Raw genomic sequence first — 27330 nt, 5'->3', positions numbered from 1 at the left:
TGGAAGACTTCCTTACTTAACGTTTTCGGCTGGTGGACCAGCCTTCGTCAGAGTACAGTAACACATGTACAACCCATACACAGCTTTAAAGGCACCGTATCACGAGCAGAGGGCGCGTTATCTGTACTGACTAGACCATACACTGCGCATCATACATCATTATCATTGCGTATTATAAATGATTGTCAATGACACGCAATGGCACGCTCTCCTGCGTATGTTACGTCAGGTCCTGCGTGCTGAACATTGAAGGATATATATATATATATATATATATATATATATATATCTTGAAGGGGCAGCGCAAAAAGACGATGACAGAAGGCAGGAACTCGGCCTAACAACACTCGTTTACTCGTCCTAACAACAAGATGTTCAACCAGTACCAACTCGCCCAAATGTCGATCCTTCTATATATATATATATATTGTATTGTAAAATGTGGAGCAGTGGGGCTGTGGCTAGGAGAGAGACAGAGAGACAACGACGACGAGGTCGGCTACACTACCTCTCGCTGCTCCAACGTTCTAGTCGCGAACGCTTACTGCTCAAAGTGCTTCGCGACAATATATATATATATATATATATATATATATATATATATATATATATATGGGATTGGGATTTATGAGGAGTGGCTGGTGCTGAACGTCCTATCGGAAAGTGTTTGTTTGCTTTTTTCATCATTAGTGTCGCCCGTCCTAATCAAGCAAATGTCGTCAAACAGCCATGATTGTGCACGTATGTTTTTTACGCGTGCGCGCGTTCTGTGAAGTTTGAACACTTCTCCAGGATTATTCCTGAATGTGCAAGCATAACTGGAGTGGTTAGGGATCGAGCGCTTGTGAGCAGCATGCATTTATATGCCTGTTGCTGCTTCATACACAAAAACATGCCAATAACTTTTAAACCTCCCAAAGCGGGGATTTATAAACCATGTTGGTCGTCAATGAGCACTGTGTTATCTAATGCACAAATTGTCAGAAGTGTGATAGTGAACAAGGAAATTACGAAATTCCATAATGGGAATCGTGAATCTCGAACCGCACGTAAGTGAGTGAGGTCTCCTAAGCCAGTGGTTACGCTTGCCATTCATTGGTGGTGTTCTATCGCGGATCGCAATTTTGGTGTTATATGCAACCGCTATAAACTCTTACATTCAACATGTTTGTGGCCGCACTTAATAGATTACACCTTTATATGCGTTAAGCGTGTTTCACCGGTCTTAAGCTCTATATTTGCACATTAGCAGTCCCGGCTGAATGCTACGAAAAAAATAAAAAATAAAGGAGGCCATTACACGAATGGCTATCACTGTATGTTGATAGACGTTGTTCATGCTAATCTTCAATATTTTTTCTCATTTAGAGCAGATTAGTATTTGATTCAGTTTTATTAGCTATTATTTATTATTTATGATCTTACGTGATCTAGAAAGCTTATGCGCACTTACGCAAACACGGTATACCGCGTGCACGCGCATAAGTGAATAAATTCTTAGAATTCGCGACAACAGTGAAAATGTGTGCTACTCGAACGTTGAAGCATGACCTCAACTACGTTTACATACGTCACGGAGACTGGAACTGGCGCCACCCATAAAGTCTGACACCATTACACTGATAGCCAATGCGCCTTTAGTTTTACTTTGTGTTCACATGTCCTATAGGTTCACGCCAGCCTCATAGACACTATTAATTCAAGCTGCGCCGCAAAACTAAAATTTAATATTGTGCTTCAATTTTAATTATTTCCCTAGTGCACCAATCATAAGCGCGAGTCTCTATGCTTTAATCTCGTCTCTTCACTTGACCTCAACATCGCGGTGGTAAGATGCTCAAAAGCAGCCACCACAGCCCGATTACTTGTCACATATGTGCTGTTGGCCCGCTTTGTTTTCCGCATATTAACGCTACGCCGCCAAGTTGTATTAGAGCATAATGTTTACGTGGAAACATTGCGCTATGTACTCATTCGTAATGCATTATTTTCTCATGTAATAGGCAGTCATGTCATAGCGCTTTAATGCCATGCACTAAATTCATGCTTGTAGAACAATAAGCAGCCTTGCTGTCTTCTTACTGTAGAGCTTTACCTATGCGCTGGCAGAGTAGCCCGTATACCTTTGGCGCATATGTTTCCGTTCTAGCTTATCCTGAAGGATTTATACGGCCGGCGTTCTGACAGCTCGCGAGGTCATGTTAGCGCGATGTGTAGGACGCGGTGTTTCGATTCAGAAACCCCGCACCGGTCGGTACTATCATGGTTGCTACGTGCGCGATAACGATGGCACAAGCCGGCTGGGCACTGGCTTAGCCAGAAAATATTTCGGGAGGTGGGGCACCCACTTGACCATGGAGGGGGAGGAATGTGGGAGGGGTGCTAGTGTGACTGCACACTCGCAGAGGAATTTCGGGGGAGGGGGAGGGGAGGTACGTACCCGGTTGTCACCACCTGGTTACGCCACTGCCGGGGCAGGGTGGGGGAGGGGGGAGGGGGGAGTCCGCATATAGGTTGTCTGCATAGATATCTAACCCGAGGTCATAGAATACAGCTGCTTCTTTGGACCAATCTGTGGGATTGGAACACGAACACGCCTAAACATATTTCGCCATCTGGCGTTCAAATTCTGACGCAACGGGAAACCATACAGTTAATGTGAGTAATGTTCATCAGAAAACTTATTGAAACTAAAGATATCACTATTTTTATGTGTAATTATCGAGGACGGCGAAAAATCGCTTGGCTTGTTCATATAATTAATGATGGAAAAAATGCCTCTCAACACTCTGGCTTACGCGCGGGAAATTTTTTAGGATGTTCGATTCCACCAGCTGAGGCGTGCATCAGTGGCGAAATGGTTGGATCACCGAGCTCCTGTACTACGGGTCGTCAGTAGGAATCCTTCCGTCGGGCAGTTTCACTTCTGGTTGTTAAATAAACATTCATTTACTTGTATGTATCCGGCACATCATGGTAACCAGTGGGCCATAAGGAGCCCATATCGGCCGACATTCTTAAGCTGCACTATTTCCGGGGGCGGCCCGTGAAAAGAGGCTAGAACCATAACCGATATGCAAACGGGGTGGTAACTCGCAAATAAAAAACTTTGTATTTAAAAAGGGAGGCCGCTGACGTGGGATTTGGTGTGGTGTGTGTGAACAATGTCCCTGAAATTATTCTCCGAGGAAGTGTGAAACAGCAGCCTATTTTAGGCCTCAGCTTTAACCGGAGGTTTCGTGATCCGCAAAGTTGCACAATAATAGTAGCTTAGTCAAAGTGGTAGCACCATGGCTGGAAGGAAAAACACAAGAACAGAATCAGATAAAAGGATACGTACTATGCTGAACAGGCAGCACAGATCGAACTGTCACGCAACTCCAGGATGCCATCACCTCGTAGCCTCTCTACTTGGTGTGCTTTATTGTGAGAACAGGCGGCATCAGAAAAACAGAACACTGAGTTAATCATACTGGAGAAGCGCGCCACTATATGCATCAAATTTTTCTAATTACTGTACCATTCGTAAGGAAAATTATGCAATACATGCGACCTCGATATTTATTCCTAATTTTGGATCCTCAAACTCAGGCTGCACAGGAATACGACAGTGACTGTACCGGCGTTGTACCGGGGCTGGCATCCTGACCCGATCGTAGCAGTAGTGCAAAACGTCAGGCCAAGTTTTATCAGCTCGTTCTCGACTATCCGAGGTGTGTTGGCGAGCATCACCAGACACTTATTGCGCTCAGCTATTTCGCTCATGCAGGCACGGTAGAGGTCCACCATCCTGGGAAGAAAGGATTGCAGGAGACAGCAATGAGCGCATCTATGAAAGTATACTTGAAACACTTTGAGCGTTTGTGCATCGTTTGTGTATTTTATTGTGCTACAACGTGAATTATTTGCGTTGCAGCAGCTAGTTTTGGGTAATTTATCGAAGAAGCATAACGTACAACATCTACAGCCTAGTCTTGCAATGTACTTGCAATTAAGTAACTCGAGAAAGGGCACAGTAAAATGCTGTCAAGTCATAATCGCCTTACTTGCACACGTTGTCGGCGATGTCTCTGAGATTGGACACCGGTATATACTTGACGTTTCGTTTGTACTTCCGGGCTTGGTCAGATATATATTGACTGCAGCGTTGCTTTTCCCTCTCGTACCCAGCCATGTTGCACACTACATAAAGAAATGTAAACATTAACATACATTCGTATTTGCAGATGGAACTGCAAATATGGAGCCTGATAGGCTCTGCAACTTACGTCCGTCATCGTTGTCAAGAACCGGAATGACCACACCCGTCATCGCCGATTGGGGTTGCTGTTCATCGCTGGAGTTCGTCATATTGAATGCGGTGGTCGGGGTTGTTACTAGCACGTTGGGGGGCTGCGGATCATGTTTGACTTTGTTCATGATCTTGTCAAACCCGAACCCACGCACCTTGTTGTAGATCCTCCTGCGATATTTTTATCCATGAGCATCTACTTCTCCCTACTTTTTCTCCTTCAAAATCTACCTGCTATATTATGGGCTTCACTGCAGCGCAAATAATTTTAACCAAGATGTCGAGAAAACTCCATCACGTCAATCAACCAGCAAAATAATATAGTGACTACGTTTGAATGACATGTTCACATTCGTGGTACATTGAAATGCAGACGTGCAATCTCAGACACAATTAGAGCGAGGACAACTCAAACGCCGATTATATCAACTGAAAAGTCTCACAGTGGCGGAAAAGAAGGAGGACAAGCTTTATCTGCGCATGCGCAAGGGAAGACCAGAGCCAACCCATCAATTAATATACACGTGCGGGCACTCGCGAAAGATAACTGTTCAAGTATAACAACTCTTCTTTAAGCACGATGCGCACGTGCTAGCGCTATTTATGGTACTCCATCACTTGACCACAAGGCAAACTTGCTCGTTCTGACGACGGCACAGAACTATACTGTATACAAATTTTGGAGTATATACACTTGTTATCGCGACAGTGCGAAGAAAGGTTAGACGATGTTGACCTGCGTGTTCCGCAGGTCAACGATCGTTTATGCTGATAGAATCTTTGATAAATGCAACAGCCTGTCTGCCCGAAAGTCCATGTACACACTTAAAAAGATGGCGAGAAAGCGTGCATTGCAGCAACAAAAAAAGTTTTGTGCTGCTAAGCACGAAGTTGCGGGATCAAATCCCGTCCACGGGGGCCGCATTTCGACGGTGGCAAAATGCAAAGCTGCTTTTGTACCGTGCACTGGGTGCACGTTAAAGGACTGCAAATAGTCAAAACTAATGTGGAGTTCCCCACTACGGCGTGGGCTACAATCATGTCGGGGTTTTGACATATAAAATCCCGTAATTCATTTTATACGAGGAACCTTATAAACTACGCCCTTACGGCATTCTTCGAATTTGTTAGTATGCGGTACATGTCACCTGTAAGTTTTCTTAGTCTTGCTTTTTTTTTCACTTGAACTGCTCTTTCTCTGCATGGCGGCACATATCTTTCCTAACCTACTGCCATCCGCAAACAGAACGGTAAATCTATGGGGCATACAGTTAACGTAAAGTATATCCACGGCTTTCTTCATTTTTACTTTGAAGGCTTTCTGTAGTAATGCGCTAACTGGAAGGTATAATGTACCTTTTCAAGTGTTCCGAGGCGGTGACTACGGCAAGACGAAGAAAACCAGCTTCTAATAAACGCGTCAGCTGCATACTAAAGCTAATATTCATCTTGTGAACCCACGAATTAGTGAGCGAGGATTTATGGCACGACAGGACCATTTCGTTTTTTACAACTTTACAAATCTTCGACGAAAAGTTGAGCAAACGTTTTGATGATCTCTAATGAGTTTCCAACACACACGGTTGTCTAAAGAAGTCGAGGTATTACCTAAACTTGTATGCTCCTATGTAGTAGCGGTTCCTTACGGACTCTTGACCCCCCCCCCCCTCCTCTCCGACCTTATATTTTGATTTCTTCAGTTACAGAAGCAATGACACTGTCGGGGTTATCGCTATAACAGCAAACCAAGTACTTGTCCTCACGGGAGAAGATTTTGAGGACAAAGTCACCTAAAGATTGGTCTAACTCGAGGGAAACATTGCTTTAGTATATATCACCAGGGAACGCGTCAACCTTAGAACCGACGCAAATACAGAAAACTCCCGTGAATTCGATCTCTGCGAGAGTGCAAGGCTTTATCGAATTATGTGAGAGGTCCAATTCACAAACAGCGAGAAAATGAAGGAACTTGAATCCATTTTGTTACTTGAAGTAGTCTATAATGTCTTTTTGTTCCTTTCTCTGGAAGCGAGACTCCACCAGAATGAGGTGAAGAGTTCGGACATGTTTAAATGCTGCCTCAGCACACACGGCACGAAACAAGCAGGAACGGATGGATTCACGAGCGTGGAGCACTAAAATATCAATATAAATTTAAATCAAATAGCTTCGTGCCTAGATTAGCAGTAGCACTGTCAGCTGAATTTAGTATATCTTAAGCTTTTAGTAACCGGTGGTTGTGGGTCGAATTAAGTGAAGTAGCGTGCTTGTAAATGAGTTTTTCTTGCGTAGCAATGTATCGTTTCTCACTTGGACTTTCCAGTGCCTTTTATTTGAGCGAGAAGTCGACTTAATCGAGGTCAAATTGACGAGAGTTGGGGCGCTATAACGTAAAACTGTTCCAAACTTTTCTATTCCAATTCTGCTATCAGCCCTCCACGATTGGTAAAAAACTTTTTTCGACCACCCCCACTTCACCTGTCTGTCACGCGACGTTTACGAAAACCGCGATACCTCCCCATCTGATATGATGTGTACGCACTGATTATGCATGATTTGACAGAAAAAAGAAAAACACTTATTTCTGATTCGACCCCTTTTCGCCATTAGCCCTCGGCTATTGGTAAAATGTTTTCGGGCTGCACACACTTCACCTGCCTGTCACGCGACGTCACAAAACCGCAAGAACTCACCGCGTCAAAGTGACGTGTATGCGATAAAGATGCATTAATATGCCGAACAAAACTGAATTTTCTTCGAAATAGCCGCAGGCTGCCCCGTTCCGAAAGGAATAGAAGATGGCTGCCACCGATCGCTCAGACACTGGCTACTCGCACCTGCCGGAGAGGATGGGTGTATTTGCGTATAATAAAATTCTTGCGCGGCCGTCTAACGTTTTCGAGCACTTTCGGCACGTTTACCCCCTCATTCTGCCAACTCTTCTTTGCTAAGGGTCAATTTTAGCGTCATTCTTGAGCTTCCGTTGCATGCCGCCGCGATTTTCGACCAGCCACCGCAAACTAAGTAAGGGAAAGCCGACCAATCGTAGGCGCCGGCACCACCCTCTTCATCCGGTTATCGACTTTCAGTGCAGTGGCTCGGCCCCATCGAATCCCTCTCCACTTGATTGTTCTCCTCGCCTCTTGTCAGCCAATTAGATACGACAAGCCGCTCAGTGTAAGCAATGTTATTCGTTTTTCAAGTAAACAAAAGTGACCTCCTATGAACGAGGAGAGCATTTGATTGGTCTGTTCAGACAACCCTGCGGGTGACCGCCCGGTGCTTGCGTTAGTGGTTACGCAAATTTGACGTCAGGAGATTGGAATAGAAACATATTGGAATGGTTTTACGTTATAGGGCCCTTGACTTCATGTGACTGCTGTAGATTCCACCCCACAATGGTCTACTTTTGATACATGAATATGTTTCCAGAAAAGCCCCAGTAGACGCACAATATTTTTCCTTACATACTGGTTCCCCAAACTTCTTCCCTAATATAATCCTTTTAACAACCCGTCACACGGCAGAAAGTAATACATATCTGCAATATTCATACTTAGAACTAACATCTTTCCTTCAAGAACTGAAATAGTGTCTGGAAGTGAGGCAAGCGAAATGGATGTAGGAAGCTTAGTAACGCTAGACACTTGTGCTGGTAATTAGCTTCAACTTACCATCAAGTATTTTCACGAACACATTAGCCCGAAAAACAATCCCCTGCTTACGCGCTTAAACACAATCCCCTGCTTAAACAGTTCTAAAGTGAATGGTGTCGCTTTCTTGACACTATAATGCAATCTTATTCAGCTGATGTCTCAACAAAGAAATTGACAGGAGCTTACTTCATCGCATTAAACATGATAAGGTCATTTTTATCACTGTGAAGCCATATTAGTTTAGTATTAACGTGCTCCCACTTCGTTAATGAAAACTAATCAACGAAACAAAACTGTAGTAGGTCTAGTTCAGGCCACAGGATATGCGGTTACTATTTTTCTTCGCGTATTCATGATGGGATCCGGCAAAAAAATTTAGGCGCTTTATTTAGCTGCGGAAGTATGAAATGCCAGTGTTATAACCACTCTAACATATTTTGAATTACGCGTTTAAAAAACAACTGCTCTGTTTTCATGAACCTTAAACCGCAGTTTTCAAATATTTACAGCGTATGACATTGGGTACTTCGCGCAACGACGTCGTACACCAGTTCGTGCACTTACTCGAGATGATCGTGCAGTTTCAAGCGGGCACTTGGAGCGATCCTCGTTTCGTTACTCAACTGCTCCTCGACGAAGTGGTCAGGCCTCTTTTCTGGTGCCCTCGTGCGCACAACTTCGTCGCCAAAGTAGTAGTAATCCTCGTATACGTAGTCGTCCGGCTGCATCTCAGACATTCCGGGTGCCGACTGATATACTTTGCGGCAGGTAACTTTGTACTCGGCCATGAGTAACGACCTCAGCACGGACACTTGAGCCTTGGCATTCAGGCTGTGCTTGCACTGTCCATTGTCCAGAGAGTGTATCAGACATTCGTCGAGCATTTCCAGAGACCTAAAATCAAACATCTGTTAGTTCACATCACGCAAGCAATTTCGTCATCTTACAGAACTACCAAAGACCGTGAGGGCCCTTCTTGAAAAAGTGAAGGAACGCACGAGCACGATTCGGCTGACGTCATCGTGTCCCATGTAGCTTGCTCAGCGAACTCCTGAAATTCTATGGTACATTGGAGAGCCTTTAAGAGTGATTTTGGGTAGTCACATTTGGGATCAACGTCTGTCAGCAACAGAGCTGTGAATGAAGAGCAAAGAGAAAATTGCTGGTGGTCTTTATCAGGCAAGATAGAGACGTAGTCATACTTACAAGCGGCGCTTTCACACAATGGAGCCACGTTCCAAGTCCAGAAATTCAGTATAGCCGACGTGTGCTGGTGAAGTGTAGACTTCGTGCAGCCAGTGGTCCTCTCGACATCGATCATGCAGTGCTGGTATTCTGCTAAGTAACTGACCAGATAAAAGAAAGGGAAAAAGCAGTCCGCGTGAGCAAGATCTGTGAACCGTGCTAAGCGCGGGTCATATTTATGCTCACTTAAAGGTAGTTTGAATTTACCTGCATGTCGTCGACGTGACGTAGTACTCCCCTTGCCTCTTCAAATCTTCCATGAGCTTGTTATAAGAAAGGCCACAAAGAAGCATCTTCTTCAGCGCGTCGGGTTGAGCGCATTTCAGCAAGACATTCAAGTCGGCTGCCGAGAAACAGGCATTGCACTTTTTAAAAGTATCGCCAACATGCTTGTGCCACCTTTTGCTTAGCGCAAGTTGTCTAAGACAGAACCTCAGAGTACTTGTTTCAGTGGTCCCTAATTTTTGAAATTATTCTTCAGCGTCAACGGTACTTTATCATTATCCCTATCAAATTGGATTGATACTCTCTCCCCATCCCACGTCTACAATGGATGCATCCTACAATAAGATCGAGCACCCACCAAGCCACCCGTAACAAAGTTTGAGTCTATTTCGACTCAGCGACATTTTCAAACGCCACCGCTCTCCACTGTCCCTCTTCCTGAACCCAGACACGCACATACACACGCACGCGTTCACGGACAAGCCATCACTGCAGCCTTTCAGCTGCAGGCGCAGAGATGGTTGACCATCGATGGGCATGGAGCCCAAACTTGCGCCAATTCTACTTGCATGGAAAACTTACCTGCCGTACAGTTATCATTACTCCACTAGCATGTTACTCCACTCCAGAGTAGTATTGATAACCTTACCTACGACCTTAAGAAAAACGTAATGCAAGTTCCACGAAGGGCCAACTTTTTCAAATAAATTAATCTTCGAGTCGAAAGCTCCATTGCGATACACATTTGCAGCCTCCTCGTGAAATGTTCGCAAATGCCTGCGGACCTTACCGGACTTCTGCGTGCAGCGAGACCTAAGGGTGTCGGTCATTAACTCCGTCTGCATCTGCATAATGGAGGTGAAGGTGTCGTCCGTGTATGTGCACTCGTTGTCTGCTCGGGCTTCCATGAAACACTGCGAAAATGAATCAAGAGCCCTAGAAAGTAAGAACAAAAGACAATTGTTCGCTATCAGAAGAGTATATGTTGTCATATAATGTCTATAAGTTCGAGAGCTGTAAACTCTACAAATTAAATAAATAACAAACAATTGCAACTTTTGTTCGCAGCCCGTGAAATTACGCAAGAGCAGAGCAATCTTTCTGAGCTCACGATGGCTTTGATTTGCTCACACGGAATCGGCCGCTTGCTCAGGGGAATTGCACAGCGTTCTGCTGTCTATCTAACATGTCACTAAGAACTCTAGTATTATCTTCTTCCGTTGCTTACAGTTTGTCGATAATAAAGTAGTTAAATATGGCATGATGATATGGCGAAACATTACGTCATGCAGCAGTACTCACCTACATTCGTCGATCTTGACCGAGAGCTTATTTTGGAGCGTAAAACTGCACCTCAGGTATTTTTGAAGTAGACTTTTCTTCTTGCAGAGAGACGGCACTCCAGCTTCCGCTTGATTCATATGCAAGAGAGAATAATATTAATGATTACTGATTAATATCAGCACACTTCGACTGTCTAGGGAACCTTCTATAAGCGATTAAACTTTCTTTCATTTGTTTATGAAAAGCAAAGCAGTACCTTTCTTCTCCGCCAGTGTGTTCTTGTCTGAAAATTTAGAGAGAAATTTGTCCGGTTATTCAATGAACGGCAGATGTTTAAAGAATAGAAGCGCAGCACCATCACACATGAAAAACAAATAGCTTCCCCTCTGCTTCTTCAAAAATGCATTCACAAAATGGATTCGTAAGTTTTTTGATGACCGTCAGCAGACTTTCCAGTTTATGAAAGCACCGAGTTCTTGCGGTAATTTATGTTTGACATTGCAAACCTTGATGTTACTGTTTTTCGTACATTTATCCACTCAGAAGAGTGCATTCGAGGCCTCAGTTACCATCCGCATTAGGTGTCGCAAAAATAGCACATCATGCCTGTAACGTACAGTGAGCGTCGTATACCGATATTGACCGCCGTTCTGGTTTGTACAAGCTGACTGTTTGTTGGGGCATGTATATGTAAGAAGATATAAGCTCAACCAAATTGGCCACGAGTACTTCAATTTACCATACATCTCAACACCATCTCATGTCCGTGTCTTTTCACCAGATATAAAGTGAAAGCGCACCGCTTATTTTTTTTTTTTTTTTGCTTTCCCAGTTTTTACTTCACAATGTAAAGGCACGGTTAACATTATTGATACACTATTTATTCTTTATCTATGAGCCCGCTTATGTTCTCACTTTCTAGAAAGGATTTCGCAAACGGATTTCTGACACGGATTTAGCCTGCACAAGCAAACAAACGAGCCCGCCTACCTTCTGGCTTGCACTGCGAGGAGTATTTGTCCTGCACAACGTTCGTGAGGTAGACAAAATCTTCCAGCTCTTTCACTTTCATGCTGCAGTTGGTCAGCTTGCGTGCCTGTTGCACACAGGAACCATGTCTGCCAAGAAACCTGCATGCAAGATGCAACTGTGCTGTCACTAAACCGAATCTCCCGAGGCAAGCATCACCGATTACAACCCATAAAAATCGCCAAGGTAAAAGCTGAACGAAAGGCGTATTATTGGTGCCGACTGATCCCTACCCAATTCTACAGTCGTGTCGCGTTTACATGGATGGGACGTAAGCGTATAAAACAGTCAATGTTCGGCGCACCGAAGTGTAAAAAAAAAGGCCACGCTGCTACTCAATCGCATTGAAGACATTGGGGCCGAATAGCCATGCACCGAGCCATCAACACGACGCCCGCGGAAGCACGTGGGGCCATCGGGGCACGTCGCTTCGGTGTTGTTCAGTGCATTCACCGCTAGGATTCAGGTGAAGACGTAGTTGAATTCAGGGGGTGCCGGTAAAAGTGGATTGTTATCAACTCTCCCAATTTGCAATTTTGCTTGGACTCAGCGAATAGCATGCAAATGAGATGTGCGCTTAATGTCTTAAGGTCTTTCAGCGTCTTATACTCACATGCACGCCTGCACGGTGTCCTTGGCCATGGCAAAACTTGAGAAGAAATTGACCACGCAGTACGAAAAGAGCTTGACAAGCTTTCTGTACGAGCAACCTGGTGGAGGCAGATTCTCTACATGGGAAACACGGAAAAGCATCTCAGCGTTCATGGAAGTCAAAAGAGTGATGTGCTACATGTCTTCTTCGTAGCTTATTTGCTATTTAACCGCTAAGCTGACAGCAGTGATTATATAGTATCTGCTCAATAGCACAGTTTTTACTGGATACATTGCAATGCTCTTTTAGCCTCTCTGCTGGCCTGAAAATGTTACATTCTCAAGTAAGTTATGGAGCATGGTGTCTTTACAGCACCTTTTACAATCTTTTTGTTACATATTTATACAATTTTACAGTTATGAAATAAGTATTCATACAACCATGGGATTTTTCGGGCAATGCTTGAAACTTGGGCACCACTCGTTGCTTGATCCCCGTTGCACGACCAGAGGCTTACGTCAAATGCGAGACATCGCCGGCAAGTCGCAGCGAATTTCGTTTTCTTCCTGACGCTTGATTTTATAATATATTTTCGGATAAAGCAGTGTTGCTCAGCCTTCCGGGTGCTGTTTAGTGCTTTTTGGGGCGTTTATAGATGAGCGATATATTTATTTATTGCTCTAGCATCAACTTTACCCAAGTGTTTTCAACCTTGCAGATAAGCGATGGTGAAACCACAAGCCGCCTGCATCAATTACCCAACAAACATGGCATACGTACCACACCTGCCAGTGTGGCAGAAAGACGCCGTGATTAAGCTCTTGCCCAAATATTCTCTAGTTATTAAACTTATCTGAACAAACGAAGCACCAGAATAAAACCTTGCGCACCATACAGTTCCATCCTCTGGTATATAAAAAAAATTTACAAATTTAGACGGCGCTTGCTTTGCATGCAGAATTGGCGACTAAAGTCGCGTAGCTAGGGAACACGTGAGCTTTTACCATTTGGTATGAACGCACTAGACCGCTGCTCTCCCAAGTGAGTAGATATTGTTCGTTATTGCCTATGCGTGCGCTCAGTTGGCGACCCTTCATAGGTGCCGTGCCTGTCTGTGGCTAATCGACCAAAATTCAACCGGTAGATTCGACATGCAGTAATTTGGAAAAAAGTTTAGCGTTCACAATTAGTTGCTGTGACAGGATATGTGTGCGCATGCCTGAAATTTGTCATTGTATTCTTACTGGACCACGAATATCAGCTAATTCCGTGTTATGATTTCGTCAAAGACAGCTCTAAGTGCATACTTCTTCGAGAATTTAAGCACGACTTTTTCACAGGAAGCGCAAAATGATGCAGTGATTTATTAAGATATACATCTGCTGGCGACGACCTCCCGATACCTGGCAGGGTTATTAGTGCCGTTCGACAGCACTTGGTAAATAAGTGCCTTTCGATGATGCCTCAGGGCTCTCTGTGCTTTCCTTGTCTTACTTGTCGTTTGGTTTCATTAGGTTGTTACTAAAAAAGGAGCCCTTCGGTCCGCTTAATCTTCTCGCTCGTTTCATATCGATGGTCACGACTAGTTCAGCCAGAATGTCTTGAGTTAGTATGCGAGGGCTTGTTGGCCAGTTGGCGTGTCCTAGGTTCACGCACTACGTGACGCCTGTGGTTGAAAGAGGTATGACATCCGCTGTTATGGCCATGAGTAGCGCTCGCTAACATACCAATGCCTAGGCTTTGTAGAGATGTACGCAAATGCCTAACGCTGTAGCCAGAGGGAATGCCGTAATTAACATAGCTGAATCTGTAAAGCAACGCACGCGTCATGTGGAGGTTAAGGGTTCGCCTCTAAGCGGCCGCGAAATTATCTTTTCCCCACTTTCGTTTACCTTTTCCTTGATTGAAATACTCAACTTTATCGCTAATTGAACTCCCTAGTTTATTTTTAGGCAGTTGAAAAAGTAATTCCCCGTATGCTTCTTTTTTTGCTTCATATGGTTTTGTACCGTGTGCTTTCCTTTTTTTTAGTTGGGACAAATTTTTTACAAACCGCATTGAACATTTTGCGCAGTTCGGCCTGTTCACGTGAATTACCGAAAAAGGTGGAAGCTACTTAAGCGATGAAGCGCAACAGCGTTCATGTGGCTAACTAGAAATATTTAACTTTCTAGTGATTCATTTTAGGGCACATGCTTCAATTGCGAACTTAAAGCTACACAGTCGTGACATCATGTCTGTTTATATTAAATTCTAAGGCTGACGCCACTTTCGCGATCTCCGGGCTCAATTTCTGCTAAAGAATGCATTGGCGTTGCAGTTAAGATATACCGAACTGCTTGACACATGCTTTTCGGAAGCAGCTAGCTGGAACTACCATGTATTTCGTAATACACTTTACGGCTGGATACCTCCAATGTGGCTCTAAACTTATGAGTTCTGCTGACCAAGCATGACTTCGCTAAATCTCAGCTTCAGTTTTGCGATTGAGACGTGTGTCCTAAAGAGAATAATGAAAAATGATTAGTGGATTTTTTTCAATTAGCTCCCTGAACGTTTCTATCTTTATGCAGGTAACTTCCGCCTCTCCGATAGATGCGCCTCAATAGGAAGAACATGAGACACAGGCGATGATTAAAAAAACAATCAATTTTTTTAAATAGTGGGCAGTGTAATAATATTCAGTAAGCGATTTTTTTTCTGTCACGAGGAAGGGCAACGAGCCCTACTATTACAACGTTTTCGCGATCTCTGCCCTTTCAATATTTCTCACGCAACAGCCGTCCACTTCGGCATATAATAAGGTGCCGACTTCGCAGTAAACATGGGGAACCAACACTCAATACTCGGCTATAGTCCACTGCAGAGTGCGCGAGATCCTAAGAGGGATTCAGTCTTTATACGGGTTCCAAACCAACATTCGGCCGTTCTCACGTTTGCTGTACGATGAATAGACAGCGTGCTTTTCCTTATGCAAGAATTTGCAGGCTGACTTCGCTGAGTCTCCGATGAGTATTTCCTGCATGGTGAGCATTTTTGTGGAGAGGCCATCAACATTCTTGCACTCGCTGTGGGATATGATTTCGTTCGTGCATTCTTGGAGTTGTTTGATCACCCTGGTGGACAAAAAAATACGCGTTAATAATACTGTACTCGCTGTCGCTGGATAGGATTAAGAAGAACCAACCCGCAGACTTCGTCATCCTCGTTCGCCTTCCTCGCCAACATTCTGAGAGAAGGTGTTGTCGGGCCCGTTTCATTCGCAGCAAGGTTGTACACGTGCTGGTGCTTCGCAAAATGTCTTTTCCATATCACCATCTTCCATAGAAAGTTTGAACCACACGTGAAATAACGACGCAGGGCGTCTTCAATAGCACATCCTTTGGTATGCTTCAAGTGGGGCTCTATGAAAAAAAAATAATTAGTGAAAGAACAGCAGCTGTTATTGAAAAATAGTTGCTATAGGCGCTTTATATGCTCAAAATTGCGTTAAATGTCAAGAAGGACACGGGAATACATGCAGTTATAACCAAGAACACGGGAGTCATACATATTCAAGATCTGCACGAAATGTTGCACCGTTGGTGTTTGGTAAAAAAAAAAGAATAATAAAATCTGCGGTTTGATGTGCTAAAACCACGATGTGATTATGAGGCGCGCCGTAGTGCGGGACTCGGGATAAGCTTTGGCCACCTGGGGTTCATTAACGTGCACCCAATGCATGCTACATGGGCGTTTTCTTCACCCCATCAAAATGCAGCCGCCGCGGTCGGGATTCGATCGCGCGTTCGCGGGCTTAGCACCGCAACACCATCACCACTATGCCACCACGACGGGTTTGTGTTTGGCGACTTCTGCTTCTGACATGTCGTGCAATGCGACTGAATATGAACATACCTTCGTCGCGATGCTCATCCGCATTGCCGTATTCACTGTTTGCCATGGCCCAGTGCTGAACTTTGGAAGCCGCTCTTGGAGCACCTTGAAAACAGAATAATGTTCATGACCACCGTAGCAAAGCAGTTCAAGGCAGGCAAACGCTTGCAGCTTGCCTCAGAACGCGTTCTCGGCGTGCTAGACAAATTTTTAGTTACAGAAGGAAAAACTGAAACGGGGTGGCCTGACATATGTTAACTCTTCTCCAGTTCCAAAAATGTAAGAATATAGATAAAATACTAAAGGGTGCCACGTGACTAGTCGCGCGGCATTTTGTATTTCAGAGGCTTTCTTTCACACTTGGGAAAAAAACTTGTATATAGCGCGCATTGAGCAACAGAGAACTGGAACGGGAATTTTTTGACGATAGTCTACAATTTTCTCATTGACACTTTTGCTCTGATATAACATTTAAGCAGTTGATTAATTATTTATAATTAATTATGTAATTAGGCAAATAGAAAAAATAGCCTGATTTGCTCCAAGTGACGGCAGACAACATTACTTTGGTTCTGTCCGGCCACGTGGCACTTGCATAATATGTAAATTCTGCCCCTAGTTGCGTGGCACACCCAGTATATGTCAGTAATAGGGCCTGAATGAAGAATCATGGCCCTCTTTCAGGTAGATTCGAACAGTTTTTTTTTTATGATTTTGGAGAAATTGTTCTCAGCAGGTGGCAAAATTTATAATGCTCGATGAACTATATGTGATTGCACAATTTAGTTATGTGTAGTTGTTGTGCGCAATGCTGTTATAGGCACTGCAAAAAAAAAAAATCACCGACGATTACGATACTCTCGAATGGGAAATTTGAGCGCAGCTCTATACGTATTTTCATTTCGCGATATATTGAGGCATCGCACCGATCACCGCACCGACTGACAGAGCCGTGACGCGCTATACAGGGTGTCCCATCAGGGTTTCCCAGCTAACTTTAGCCAGGGTTTAAGATACTCAGATTATGTTTTTTCATTCCGCCTAATTAGATAATTAGTTCGTATGGACTCCTCGAATATTATAATCAGATGAAAAGTGTCAGTGGGAAAATTGTAGCGCGACATGAAAAACTCACGATACGGCATTCTATTGCTCAATACGTGCTACATAAAAGTATTTTTCCGAGCGTGAAAGAAGCCCGCAAATGCATGAAAAATTGCCGCGCGACTGGCCGCTCGGAACACTTTACCTGTACTCGTGGGCTTCTTTGACGCCCGGGAAAACACTTTCGTGAAGCACGTGTTGAGCAACAGGAAGCCGTATCTGGAGTGTTTCATGTCGCTCTACAATTTCCTCAATGACACTTTTTATCTAATTATAATATTTGAAAAGATGTGTAATTAATTAGCACTAATTGTGCAATTAGAATAAAACAAGTAATCTGAGTATCTCCAAGCGACGGCAAGCAACATTACCGTGGTTATGGCCAGCTACGTGGCATTCGCATATATTTAATCTCTCGCTAAAGTTAGGTGGGACGCCCTGTATAGACTGGCCACACAGTTTCTGCTTCCCGGCGACTGCAGTTTATGCAAACGTAATTTTTACCGGGAAACGCTTGCGGTGAACGCTGTGCGCGAAGGCGAGCTTTCTGGTTGTTTCTTATCTGTCCCCCGCACCGCCAGTGCCGCCGGTGTCGCGGATGCGCGGACGTGAGCGCCATCGAGCGGGGCTTTGAGGTGGCTTTCTTCGCTTTCCTCCTCGCGCTCATTTTGCTCTCGTCCGGCGCTGCGTTCCGCGTTCGCTCTTTCAGCGTTCGATGTGCTCGTTCGCTCGGTTACGCCGAGGGCGGACGAGGCACGCCGGCGCTCAACGCAGGAAGGGGCGCCTGAGGGCTGCGCTCTAAAAGGCGTGGATGTAATTGGCTCACCTCACCACGGCTAAGTAACAGCTGAATATGTTTGTAAAAAAGTTGGTTGGATGCTTTTTGTAGACAGTTGTATAGCGAAAACAGCGCCATTAGGCATTCCGTGGCAGATTTGTCTAAATTAGTAATTTAGTTGTTAGCAATTAATGATTTAGCCATTCTTATTGCTGCTTTTCGTGTTACAACGCGAGACCAATTTTTAGCATCTCCATTCTGCGTTGAGAGCGTCCGTCTCTCTATGCTCCCCCCTGCGTGTCCTTTAATAGGAGCCCACCTATCTTTTTGACTTCTTAAGTTGGCCTACCTTTCAAGAACGGCGACATTCTCTTGTGGCTGGTGATATTAGGGCAATGCAACGAGTGTTTTTGCAGGGACTGCCTCAAGAAAAAACCCATGTGCGCCTGCAGCGTTTCGTCGTTTGTGCAGTTTGTGTCCTTAAGAGCGACGTTTCCGCACTCCACGTACGTTTTCAAGAGTCTGCGTAGAGATTAATGAACACGTTTAGCCCTAATGAGACAAGTTTTGCTCAGCAAACAGTAATCTGAATAGCTCACTTACTCGCATATTGTTCCTGGCGTCAATGACTTTCCTTCTATGTGGAAATGAAACGCCGTGCCGCATTTGAAGAATAGCTTCACGGCACGAACCCGCAAGCAGTTATGTTCGGAGCCTTCCTGGAGTATCAGTAGATCTGCAGTACATTTCCAATGTTACCACCGTAATATACACTAAAGTCGACGCTGTATCAATGACCTTTCAAGACAAACATACCAGGTGCCATTTTATGGAAACGGATTTTTTTAAAACAAAGGCGGTTTATCTACTCTGATTGCGGGACGCTTTCTATACGGTTACCTTCAACCCTGTCGACAAGGTTGGTGGGTAGCCGCCGCAGTTGATCCGCTAATAAACTAAAATTTGTTCATTAAACTTTCCATTAGTGCTTTTAAGGTCCATGTTGTAATAAAAGTATTGCATCGGGGCGCGGCAGGAATCTAGAGCAATATACGTAATTTTAAGAGCACCATCCGTTATTTAGATTGTCGACAAAAATCCACCGCTTCCCTGAAATATTTCAATCAACACTTTAGTTTCGTGACAAATCGCTTGACAGCGCGCACAAAAAAAAGGCCTCAAAATTTTGACTAGCCTCCCCCTCCTCCCCTTCCACAAGCTCCCATACATCAAACTTCATATCAAATTCGCAACGGATATACGGTCATGAAAAGCAATACCGCTCATGTGAAATGTAGGGCTAGGCGTATGTACCAGAATCTTTAATGTTTATAGATGGCAGCGATATTTCGTAGGGGCTGTGGCAACCGCGAACGAGCGAGGAGGATACCGCTGAGCTCGGCATCCTTCCCGTCAAAAAACCTGGGCGGCCCCTACGCGCGCCGTGCCTACAGATGGTCACATGGGGTGTAAATTAAATACCTTTGCTCTAAACACGCGTTCGAGAGTAAAAGATTCTGGCCTATAGAGTCGATTTCCTGCATATATTCTTGTTGTTTAATGATAGCAGGAGCGATAAGTTTGCAATGGCGCTTCCCTATAGAAACTGCGCCTGCTTCCAGCTGTGGATGTTGGCCGTTATGAATGTTGGCCGTTATGGATGTTGGCCGTTAATGTCCCCAGTCATGTGTGGACATTACGAGACTGCCGCACCGCCCCTTCAGTAAAAACATTAACACGCACGCTACCAGGCCTTAGGGCTGCCATTATGGCACCTATAGCTTAGAAGGCGGAAGAATGGCAGCCCAGCTCAACTGCGAGGTGCATTTGGGATGCCAGGTGTCAGATTGCCACAGCAAACGTTGTGCTCAACTATCCCACCTTCTTCCCGAGACATTGCGCTGGAAAGGCTCGACTTCAGCTTTCAAGAACAGGACCCTACATCATCTGTATTATCCTGAACAGAGCAGAGCATCAAGCCGGTGGAAGCTTATTTGAACGCATTTTTGCCATAAGCGAGGTATTTTTTGAGTACGGCTTTCCACACTCAATGCGTGGTCACGGTTGCAGGGGGGGGGGGGGGGGGGGTCCGAAGTTGAGTGGTCGCATTCTCAACATAGTCGTCGGAATGCAAAGAATTTGACCGAATTATACACGAATTGGCAAGCGATTGTAACTATCCCCCTCTCCGCTGTCTTGAGTATTTCGCGCTTTGAACTTAAAAGGAAGCTTCAGCTCGGGTGCTCCTATGTAAAAACATGTAAAAGGAGAATTCGTTTTTCTCGGCAACCACTGCACCAAATTTGACGAGGTTTGTTGCACTTAAAAGAAGAACTTAAAATCTAGTGACTGTTCGTTTCTAATTTTTGATTTAGGTTGTCAATTGGCAAAAGTCGCAGATTTTCAGAATGCGAAACTATCAAGTTTACCACTCTGTAATACAGCAATGAAACATGATATCATAATTCTGTGAATTGCATCTAATAGTATGTCTAAAGCGGACAAAATTCGTATGTTACACATGAACCTGAAAAAAATGTATAATATTGAAATACAGCTTTTGCAGAACACTTATACACAACGTAACAAATTCACGTAAGATGTAAATTGACATATCGAATTCGTCCGCTTTGAATGATCTAACGGATGTCGTTTACAGAACCGCTATATCTGTTCTTGGTGCAGATCTATTAATTTGTAAACTTCGTGCTTCTATATCTAATTTTCGAATTTTCGAAAATTCTTTTAACAAAATTCAGACCATAAATCGAAATTGCGCTTCTAACAGACATAATTTAGCTTTCCCTCTCAAATGCAATAAATTTATTAAAATCGTTCCAGGGGTTATCTCAGAAAAGCGTTTCCGCGTTTTATATGTATTTGAATAGGCCGCGTCGGAGTTGGGCCCGAGCTAAAACTTCCTCTTAAGCCTGTGGGCTAATGATAGTCTAAAAGAAAAGCCAAGGGAAATCAAAGATACTCAACATCTTACCACTGTAGAGGTCGCAGGTGAGGTTTTTGTCGCGCACCTTCCTTCTTATTAGATTTGATTCCGAAGTCAGGAAGAAAGGGTTCGTTGTGCAGCCGGTGTTCCTCAGCGCCATGGTCAGGCAGTCGACGTAAATTTGCATCACACTGCGCAGCAGTGAGCGATGGCATTACTTACATTTGCCATTTTGCGATAGGCACAGATTGCATGTATTGTCAGCGACTATACCAGGTGCTTTGTCTTAGCTCCACCAAATTTTTAAAGGTTGCCTGTGGCAAATAGCAGAATGTTGTCCCTTGAGTTAAATTACTTGATGAGGTAGCCATTGCTTCCGTGAGAAATAAAAAGGCTTACTTGAATGATTAACATAATTACAGCAATTAAGTTTTTAGTTAATTAGTTTGTCACATATTTCAGTCTACCAATTGCAGCTGGTGAGTTCGCAAGGCATATCCACTTGGCACAAGTTCTCAGGACTACATCAGTTTAAAGATATTAATTTTCAAAGCGTTCGACGAAATTCATTAGTGTTCCAGTTACTTTTGTACTTCAGTGCATAACACAGTGTTCTTTTTCTCTTTTTGCTTTTTTTATTAAGTGCAACAACAGTGCGTTTTTACCGCAAGTCTGACGGCGCATACCTCGAAACCGGTTCTATCCTTAGTATTCGTTCCAAGTCTATATGCCTCGTAAACTCACCAGCTACGTTTCGTACATTGAAACATGTACCGCAAATAATTAAAAATTTAATGAATGGTAATTATTTTAAGTATTCCATTAATCATTTAGATTTCTTGTAGAAGTAATGGCCGACTCTTCGAGTAATTCATCTAAGGGTTTAAAATTGTGCTATTTGCAAGAGGAAATTAAAAAAAAATTTTGTGCAGCTAAAGAAAAACCATATATAATAGAAAGCCACAACGCATTTGTGGTGTGCACGATATGGTACATAGGAACGAGGTTCCATCTATTCACCAACACCTATATTTCCCACTTTCATATGTTTGGGTGCTTCCGCGCCGTCTTGTAGCTTAGCTCCTCATGCCGCATTTGTCGCCAATTCCATAGTTGGTGTGGTCGATGTCGTTTCTGTATTTCCTCGCTTCTATGGAGCTGCGGCACATTCGCACTACCTGGGCTAGTCAATGTCTCGAAACAGGAAGGAAATGCGATATCGCAGAGGTCGTGATCCAAGCCCTAAAATTACCAGCACCATGTGCAGGAACTAGATGAGCGGATTGCTGCTGGAGTTTAAGCTTAGAGGGCGTAGAGTGCTTACATAGAGAGCGCTTACATAGAGTATTATGTAATAATTATTCACCCAATGATTTGTGACTGATATTATTTATTTAAAGCTTGAAGGTGCGGATTAGGAGTGGGTGGACGATGACGGGATACAAGGCTGCACATTTGCTCCACACATGGACACATACATTATGCCAAACAACCCGTATCAAGACAAAGAAAACAAAGAAGAATAAAACGTTGTCAACACTGATCATTTCTCATGTTCGTAAGTGCAAGGGGATGCGCGCAAGAAAATCTTCCTTGGCACTTTTTTTTTTTGCACTACAAATAAGGCAACCCTCAAGTAACAAATTTTGCAATAACCGAACGAGAAACAGAGGCTTATCTTGACATGCCCATTCGATTGCTCATGACAACGACCAACTCAACCAGAGTGATGAAAGGTAGGACGTTTTGATGCAGAACGTTGTGATTCCCGACCTACAAAACCTATGACGCATCATGTATACGTTGCTTCTTTGTGAAGTGCACTGAACACAATCGTTTGATATTTCATTTCAGGTTCCTTTCCCGAGAGTTGTTCTATTGGGACTGCTCATGTAACTGCAGATAAGCGTCCGAAAGGCGCATAGCATGGTGCCCTCTGGTGGCAGTGGTCGTGCCCTTATTATTGCCTCTCTGCGTGCGCGAAGGTGCGCGACCTGTCCACCAAGGGATTGTAATTTCAGCCACAAAGGCAGCACAATATCCCGTGGTTTCTCTATTTAATGTAGTACCATGTTAGGTCAAATAATTATTGCCTTATTGTAGCACGCTCAAATGCTACTGGGAATTTGTATGGCGTGGTCATCGAAAAATTAGTAAAGTTCGATCATTTTTATGCGGCGAGGTCATCGTATATAGATTACACGACTAATATTAATGTGGAGTAATTGTCAGCCGCGCATTTGGTGTGTTCTATTATGCCGTCTTTTACATTATCGCTGGCTGAAGGCGCATGTATGGGCGTGATCGCTGCCAGATGTTGAATGGACAAGTGTCCATGAATAGAAACAACGAGAGGTATTATATCTATTATGATGAAAGCATTCACAATATCGTTTACGTTTGCGCTTAGATACATGTTGACACAAAGCAGGCCTAATGTTTTTAAGTGGACTGCATGTTTGTTTTTCTTAAAGGGCCCCTCACCAGGCCACATAGTCAATTTTGGTTATACGTTGGAAGTTGTCACGTGCCCTCTGAGCAGCGCTCTACCGCAATATTTTTTTAATTCGTTCATTAATAGTCCAGATATAAATATTGCAGTGCCGTGAACTCATAATTTCAGTAGGCGAGCGTCACCGCCAACAGCTCTCTCTCTTCACTTGTCTCCGTCTAGTCTCCGCAAGTGAAATTCCTTCTCTGCGTTCTCCCATACCGGAGCTGGAGGATCACGTGGCGCATACGTCACGGGCCCCGCCTTTTTTCTCCTTCTTCTCCCTCGCTTTTTTTTTTTTTTTTTTGCTGCGCGGCGTATTTCCGCTGACGGCGTCGCGCGCAAGCTGTTGTGATTGTCTCGTTTCGCGCTGCGCACAATTTTGCGCGCTGTGCACGAGAACACCTGAACACCTGAACACCACTATAAGTCAGCGCTACACGAGCACTCAGACAGACGCAAGCGGATCACAGAGCATGATCGCGCGCTGGAACACGGTAGAAAATGACATAGTTTCGCTCTCTGCACGCGTGACTGCACAACGTGGGAACAAGCAGACGAAACAGTACATCTATCTTGCTACTGTATGAAGTAGCAAGGACACACAGACATTCGGTTTGTAGGCTTTGTTATTTCTCTACACTTTCATTCATCTAGTGAAGCAACAGATTAAACAAATAACGGCTGTTGCTTTGAATAATTCTCAAAGTCACGTGTCAGTATGAGCGACGTCACAGCACTGCCATGTATGTACGTAGGTGTACTTCCGCGATATACGTCGACAACCTGGCCCGGAGCGCGGCGTCCGCGAGGAGAAGGGCAAACGGCGTTTGGTTAGAAATTAGAGCGCTTTCCGCGGTGCGCAGCGATGTAATACTTAGCAGACACGATCGTTAGCGCGCATGGCATGCACTGCGCTTGTCAGCTCAAAATGGCCAGAGCTGGTGAGGGGCCCTTCAAGTGTCGTAGTCAGGTATTTTATTTACTCCCTTTACCTCCCATCTTTCTGCAGTATAAGTGCTACGGGGAAACTTTATACATCATTACAGAAAAGTGATCAGAGTGAAGGATAAGGGACAATGTTTGCGTCGCCTTACACTACCCCGCGTTTGCACTGTTCACTTCTCCCTAATCTTTGTTTTTCTATCAGGATAAGTTTTCTTCTCACTCTGCTAGGTGCAGGAAAGAAGAAAGCCGTATTATGTCTAAAAAAATATAAACCGTCCTATTCTAAAAAGTCGAACTACCATACGTTGTCAAGATTCGGCAAAGAATATGACAATTAAGAGAACAACTAGGCTGACTACAAGTCATTGAGAACAATTTAATTGACAACTACAGTGAACTACAGCCTTACGTGATAATCAGCGCAAATTGTTTCTAAGTTCGTGGTTAGCACAGGTCCCTTCAGATTGTTTCCCCGTAGCTTAACAGGACTTACGTGGAACGCGGTGTGGCTGAATGGCCTATTTCACTAATGACGACTATGTCAAGCGTAGAATGACATAGCGAGGCATGAAATAATCCCTCCGCCTTGCGCCCAGAACGCCGCTAGCGGCAGAGGCGATTAATGAGCAGTGCGCACTTACGCGCATGCATTACCTACTATGCTAGCTCTGTAAAGTTACGGAAATCTTTTGAAATTTAAGGGAAAAATCGATGCTTTACGTAATGCGAGCAAGCTGAAGGACCTGAAGTCACTTAAAGTTTGGTTGGAAGAAGATTTTCCTCCAACAGTGTAACTTGCGCGAAAGAAATTGTACGACTTCGCGAAAGAAAAACGAAACCAAATGAACGCTTTTCCGCGCGCTTTAACAAACTCCACATGCGTAGCGGAATTTACCGGTATGATCCTGCCTCGGATAAAGTAATTAGCATAAAAGAAGCAGAGAAGCGCCGAACCGAATGGCAACATGCAATTACGCACAGCGCCCAGACTAATGTCCGCCCGGCGTCACTGCTCTCAGCAGACTTTTTCAGCATCTTCCCCAAACTTGACACATTCAAAGGGATCAGTCATGCCGCGTCATCAGATATCATTCTTGGCACGGAAACGTGGCTTTCAGATGACATCAGTAGCAATGATCTCGCGCTTCCCTCATCGGTTGTAATTTTTCGGAAAGGTAGAACTGGTTCTAGAGGTGGTGGCGTGCTTATTGCAGTAAGAGAGGACCATCAGCCATGATTGTTGCCGACTCACCCCTAGAAGTACTTTGAATTTTGCTCAAATTTGGTCACACACGGTGTGTTTTAGGCGTCTGCTACCAGCCATGAGACAGCCGTCCTGAGTTTGAAGAACTATTTACCGAAGCTGTCGAGCTGGTTACTAACAGGTTCGCTAACTCCCTCCTAATAACAGGTGGTAATTTCAACTACCCTGTCATATAATGGTCAACATCATCCGTTAGCACACATATTAACCGGGCCGATCACCTTCGTTTTGTTGATTCTCGTCGTTATCGTGACCTCACGCAACTAGCTCATCCGCGGTAATCACATTTTAGATCTTTTATTCACAAGCAACCTTGATACTGCTGAAATACATGTTCTAGATGCCATCAGTGACCATAAAGTAGTGCAGTCTTCCTTCTCGTCTCCTTATGCTTACTAAACGAAAATAAAAAAATACATTCTGAACTGTGCGCGAGCTGACATTGAAAACATGAACCAAATGCTGCAGACCTTCTTAAACGAATTCCAAGAAGACTTCGAAATCCGTTCGACTAATCACAACCGCTGCATATCTCGCGATAACTTAAAGGAGATAGGAGCTTCCTGCGCGACAAAATCTGCGATAAAATCACTTGCTGGCGATCCGTGGTTCACACGAGAAGTAAACAGGTGCGTAAATAAGATTTTACAAAAAGACATTACGAACGAACACCCCTTCTGACTAGCAGAACTACAGAAGATACCTGGATTGGCAGAAAAAACTATTCTTGAAGTGAAAGATCAGTACTTTAATTTTACGCCTCCTAATATGTTAAAAACGGATCCCAAGAAATTCTGGAAAGTCGTATATCCAAAAAAATAAACACTCGGCACCACCACTTCAGGGGGAAAACGGCAGTGCTTTACAAGTAGCCGACTGCGCCGAGGAATTCAACAATAATTTTGCCACGGTTTTTGCAGATGAACTGCCCTATAATTCCCATCAGCTCTCACAATCTCATATTGCATTTCCTTGCACACCTATGGTGGATACAGCGCACGGCGTATCTCGCGCAATAGAACGCCTCCCCGTTAAAACAAGTTCAGGTCCCGACAGCATCAGCGCTTTGCTCCTAAAGCTAACCAGTCAGTATTCAGCGCCCTTAATTTCCTTAATATTTCAACAATCCGTCGACACAGCATGCGTACCGGAAGATTGGAAGTCAGGGTTTATAATACTATGTTTAAATCTGGTGACAGTTCCCTTCCAAACAACTGCAGGCCCATCCCATTAACCTGAATTAGCTGCAAGTAACTAGAACATATAATGCAAAAGGGTATTATAAGATATGTAAACGAAAACAACCTACTCCTCATCAACCAGCACGGCTTTCGGAAAAATCTATCCTGCCAAACTGAACTCTTTGAATTAGTAACTGATCTTCATCGTTTACTGCACTCATCGCTGTCGTCGGCGCAGTCTCTGTCGATTTTCGAAGGCATTTGATCGCGTCCCCCATAACCGTTTGATCTTAAAGAATCCGTAATCTTGAACTTGATCATAAAACACCGCAATGGATCGGACACTTTTTAACAAACCGTCATCACTCCGTCAAACTAGAAAGCCATATCTCGAGCCGTACATGCATCCTATCAGGGGTACC

General features: G+C 44.1%; 1 protein-coding gene across 1 annotated transcript in view; it reads right to left on the bottom strand.

Moving 5' to 3' along the window:
• Window positions 1–3508: 3508 nt before the first annotated feature.
• LOC142573253 (uncharacterized) overlaps window positions 3509–27330 on the bottom strand; it is a 28502-nt gene continuing 4680 nt past the window's right edge. Inside the window, exons 4-21 of the mRNA XM_075682865.1 lie at window positions 21073–21215; window positions 18684–18816; window positions 18430–18602; window positions 16220–16303; window positions 15510–15726; window positions 15257–15438; window positions 12344–12458; window positions 11692–11831; window positions 10958–10984; window positions 10720–10828; window positions 10208–10353; window positions 9400–9535; window positions 9154–9293; window positions 8946–9081; window positions 8512–8841; window positions 4269–4462; window positions 4047–4182; window positions 3509–3790 (exon numbers count right to left, since the gene is read on the bottom strand). Of these exons, the coding sequence (XP_075538980.1) occupies window positions 3568–3790; window positions 4047–4182; window positions 4269–4462; window positions 8512–8841; window positions 8946–9081; window positions 9154–9293; window positions 9400–9535; window positions 10208–10353; window positions 10720–10828; window positions 10958–10984; window positions 11692–11831; window positions 12344–12458; window positions 15257–15438; window positions 15510–15726; window positions 16220–16303; window positions 18430–18602; window positions 18684–18816; window positions 21073–21215 (2764 nt within the window). The 3' untranslated portion in view covers window positions 3509–3567. The remainder of the gene's footprint in view (window positions 3791–4046; window positions 4183–4268; window positions 4463–8511; window positions 8842–8945; window positions 9082–9153; window positions 9294–9399; window positions 9536–10207; window positions 10354–10719; window positions 10829–10957; window positions 10985–11691; window positions 11832–12343; window positions 12459–15256; window positions 15439–15509; window positions 15727–16219; window positions 16304–18429; window positions 18603–18683; window positions 18817–21072; window positions 21216–27330) is intronic.

This window comes from Dermacentor variabilis, chromosome 1, assembly GCF_050947875.1.
Source record: "Dermacentor variabilis isolate Ectoservices chromosome 1, ASM5094787v1, whole genome shotgun sequence".
Lineage (NCBI taxonomy): Eukaryota > Metazoa > Arthropoda > Arachnida > Ixodida > Ixodidae > Dermacentor > Dermacentor variabilis.
Note: the sequence above shows the minus strand (reverse complement) of the source record. Positions and strands in the feature narration are given on the sequence as shown.